At 43.2% G+C, this 3846-nt stretch overlaps 1 protein-coding gene across 1 annotated transcript; it reads right to left on the bottom strand.

Annotated features, from left to right (window-relative positions):
- Nucleotides 1–2017: 2017 nt before the first annotated feature.
- Nucleotides 2018–3333, bottom strand: hmx3a (H6 family homeobox 3a; the record flags this gene model as incomplete). Its single annotated transcript, XM_080781747.1, has 2 exons — nucleotides 2018–2646; nucleotides 3042–3333. 2 exons carry the CDS (start codon nucleotides 3331–3333, stop codon nucleotides 2018–2020), a joined length of 921 nt encoding a protein of 306 aa, XP_080637873.1.
- Between the last annotated feature and the right edge of the window lie 513 nt (nucleotides 3334–3846).

Below are 3846 nucleotides of genomic sequence, written 5' to 3'. Positions count from 1 at the left end.
GTGCAATAACGAGATAGCGAATAATAATAATTATTATTAATATAATAATATTACTCTTCAGTTTTGAGAAAGGACACAACGATATTATCCTTTATGTAATACACTCAAACCCAACTCAATCGGAGTTTGAAGTGCATCAGCCCGCAAAAAATAAAATATATGGCTTTGTAATTAATTCATAATAATTAATTAGGCCTGTAAAACATTTGCTCACACAAAAAAAGGTTTCTAAGTTAAATGTTTGAGAGTATATATAGGCCTGGACTAGCTATATTTTGGAACATGCACAACAGCCAATTAACAGCACTTGATATATCAATAGGTTTCCATATAAGCATGAGCAACACTGGTATAATAACTCTAAATCCAAAGAAGGTTCAATAGATGTGGTTAAATATATAAAAAACTTTGCTAGGCTATATTGTAAATGTCACTATAGGCTATATAGGCATAAGTTCGGGTGCACATGCACGCGCACGGGATGGCAACAGACACACGCGCACACAAGGGGTGGAGGATAAAAATGTTAAAAGACAGCTCGTACTCCACACAGCAATTTCCTCCTCCGAATACATTACCCATAATTTTGGCAAGATGGTGGCAATTACGCATCTAATTGACCGAGCCATTTTTTATGTAAAACAACGCTTTTCAAAAGTGCATAACAGTAGGTTGATTACGGAAGCCCACCTGCTCAAGTTCACATGGTGTGTGTGTGTGTGTGTGTGTGTGTGTGTGTGTGTGTTGGGGGGAGGGGGGTGGATAGATGTCCGTGCGGTGCTGATTCGCAGAGAACACCAAACCAACACTAAACACTGCATGATTAAACCTTTTCAGACAACATTATATAACTGTGTTGATATCAAAGGTTTCATCAATAATATACATTATTTCATATGGATATGGTGAATTCCTGACAGTATAAATTATACTGCGAATTTAGATTTAAGGTAATAGTTTAACAAATTCAGCCTATAAATTACCATCCTATATCATCCGATTATATGTCTCAGTATATATTTGTTTTAAATAGTAAGGCCATGACATTGTGTCTGGAATAGTCTCCATTTATTTCACAACATATTCAGCAATACAATATCAAAACGTTCTTTTTACTGTACAAAGGAGAAGAAGCAGGTCATAGCCCTTCTCATTAAATATACATTTACATTTATACATCAGTAGTTTTTTTTTCTTCTTCTCGACAACACAAAGTATAGGCTATAGTGACATTTGAGATCATATTGTGCTTTGAGGGCGTGTCCAATTGTCGGGGGAGCGAAAGTGTGAATCGCTAAACTATAACATGAATGAATATTGTACATAAAAAAGATAGACTTGATTGTCCGCTGTCAAGCGCTTTCAAATGATGTGGGCAAAGTTACAACGAAGCCCCACGGATATTCCAAGTTTTCCAACAACAAAATTAACGAGAACAATTGTTTCACCACAGTGGATGAGCCAGTAGCATAGCTCTTCGTTTACAGCAACTATCCGTGTATCCGTGTATTGCACATTGTCGTATACGTATAGTCTCAATTTTGGAAATGTAAAATAAAATAAAATAGCCTAAACTATTGTTTCAAACATGGCCACGCACCAAGGGCCGCTATTTCTTTTGTAAACAAGTTCAAAGGTTGTCTTTTGCGTAAAACAAAAAACAATAATAATTAATATATAATAATTGTCAAATTGGGAAAAAATACACTGATCAGGCAGTGTAAGCTATATTTTGGTCATAATAATAATAATAATAGTAATAATAACACCGTAATAGCATATCATAATAATATAAAAAGGCAAATTGTCAGATCAAATGTAAACTGCACCCTATTGGAAAACGACAACAATGTATGCCAAAAATAATTCCAAGTAGTCCTATAAGAGACCGTCTCTTTTCACTTAGGCTATAGACAGTTGGTTGGTTGTACAAAAATAAGTAGTCTTTTTTTTCTTAAATGTTTCGAGTTGATTTCGAAATATACAACAAGAGAAACACTTGTTTTTCTTTCGTTTCTCACACCGGTCTGAGCATCGGCACCGACGTGACGAGGGGGTGGGAGTAGTAGACCGGGTGAGGGAAGGTGAGCAGCGGCTGGCTGACGGGCACGTTGCCCACCACGCCGCCCTCAACCGCTGAGTTCTCGTGGTAGAGGATGGGGACGCGCACTATCCTCTGCGCGGCCGCGTGGCTCAGGTTGGCGGCCTCCAGCTCGGCGGCCAGCTGCCGCTTCCACTTGTTCCTCCGGTTCTGGAACCAGATCTTCACCTGGGTCTCCGTCAGGTGCAGCGACGCGGCCAGGCCGGCCCGCTCCGAGCTGCTCAGGTAGCGTTTCATGTCGAACGTGGACTCCAGCTGGAACACCTGGCTGCGGGAGAACACCGTGCGCGTCTTCTTTTTCCGACAGGGCTTCGACTTGTCCCCGCCGTCCTCCTCGTCCCGTTTCTTCCACTCGTCCAACCTGTCGTGGTCGTCTTTCTTGTTGGTCTCCTCCGAGTCGCTCTCCTCCAGGATGATTTCGTCGCCGCTTTTGTTGTCATCGTCGTCTTTGGCGTCGGGGTCGGATTTGAGCACCAGGTCGGGAGAGTCCCTGTCCGTGCCCGAAGTTGGGGATGAGTCTCGCCGTGCAGCTGCCTTCTCGGACACTACAATGGAGACAAGAAATCCGCATTAATTGGAATCGTATGGTGTCTTACTCTTGCACGGCACTTGTAGTTAACCACTCTGAACAGCACAGGGTAAATATAGCAAGTATGTTGTATTTCGTTGACTATTGCTCTTTAAACCGAATACATATAACATGACAGGCCGACTCGTGTGGGCATGACGCACGCTCATGTTTACGACCAAAGATATAAAAAAAAGTTGGTCTGCGCATCACCAACTTTTGATGCAAGGAATGAAGGAATCCATTTCATTTGACTATATCCGCTTTAAGAAACCAAATTACGTGATGTATAGACTACAATAACGGAATTGCCATGCCAATGCACCGAATGCAGTGTAAATGTATAGTAAATGATTAATGATCGTGTCTTACCTTCCGTTCTGTGTAGATGAGCATGAGCTGCTGAGAGCGTGTATGGATACCACCATGCCGAGGTGCGCTCCAGGTAGTGTGCCGGTAGGGCGAACCTCTGCGTGGGCAGGTCAAAGCGTGGAAAGCTAAAGTCCCCGACTTGGGAGAGAGAAAAGCCCCCCTCCAAAGCCGCCTTTGCCGCAGCAAATATGGGTCTCGGTTTTGGTGGTTTGCTATCACAGTTCAGCAAGTTCTTAATGAAGAAAGGAGAATCCTTTGCCGGTGCGCACGTCTCTTGCGTTGTCTCGGGCATTGCGCTGGCGACGGCTGTGGTCTAGACGCCAAGGACCACAGAAGTATGAATTTTAAAGTCTGTAGCAGCAACGCTGATTTACGAAAGATCGATGCACTGGGAGACTCGATTTTCTTCTTTTCTGTGTTTCAGTGGGCAGTGTGCGTCTGGATTGGGCTGCGTTTCAGACCAGAGCATCAAGAGCACACACACACACACACACACCACCGCCACACACACACTTCTGAACCAAACAAAAATCACCGAAGTCGAAATGTATAAAAATCTCTCATCCCGGACTTGAGGGTTCCTTGATCAAAACGCAAGCGTGTCCACCGTGTCAGTCTGGCGTCTGATGCTAATGATGAAATAAAAATGTCATCCAAGTTAAATGCGGAAAGTATAGGCGATTGGGCATGTACAATGGCAAATGGGATTAAGGAAGAGACAGGAAGTAGAGAGAGGGAGAGAGACGGGCGGAGAGAGAGAGAGAGAGAGAGAGAGAGAGAGAGAGAGAGAGAGAAGTCCACCCTC

Source organism: Protomyctophum bolini (assembly GCF_963924005.1).
Source record: "Protomyctophum bolini genome assembly, chromosome: 14".
NCBI classification, from domain to species: domain Eukaryota; kingdom Metazoa; phylum Chordata; class Actinopteri; order Myctophiformes; family Myctophidae; genus Protomyctophum; species Protomyctophum bolini.
Note: the sequence above shows the minus strand (reverse complement) of the source record. Positions and strands in the feature narration are given on the sequence as shown.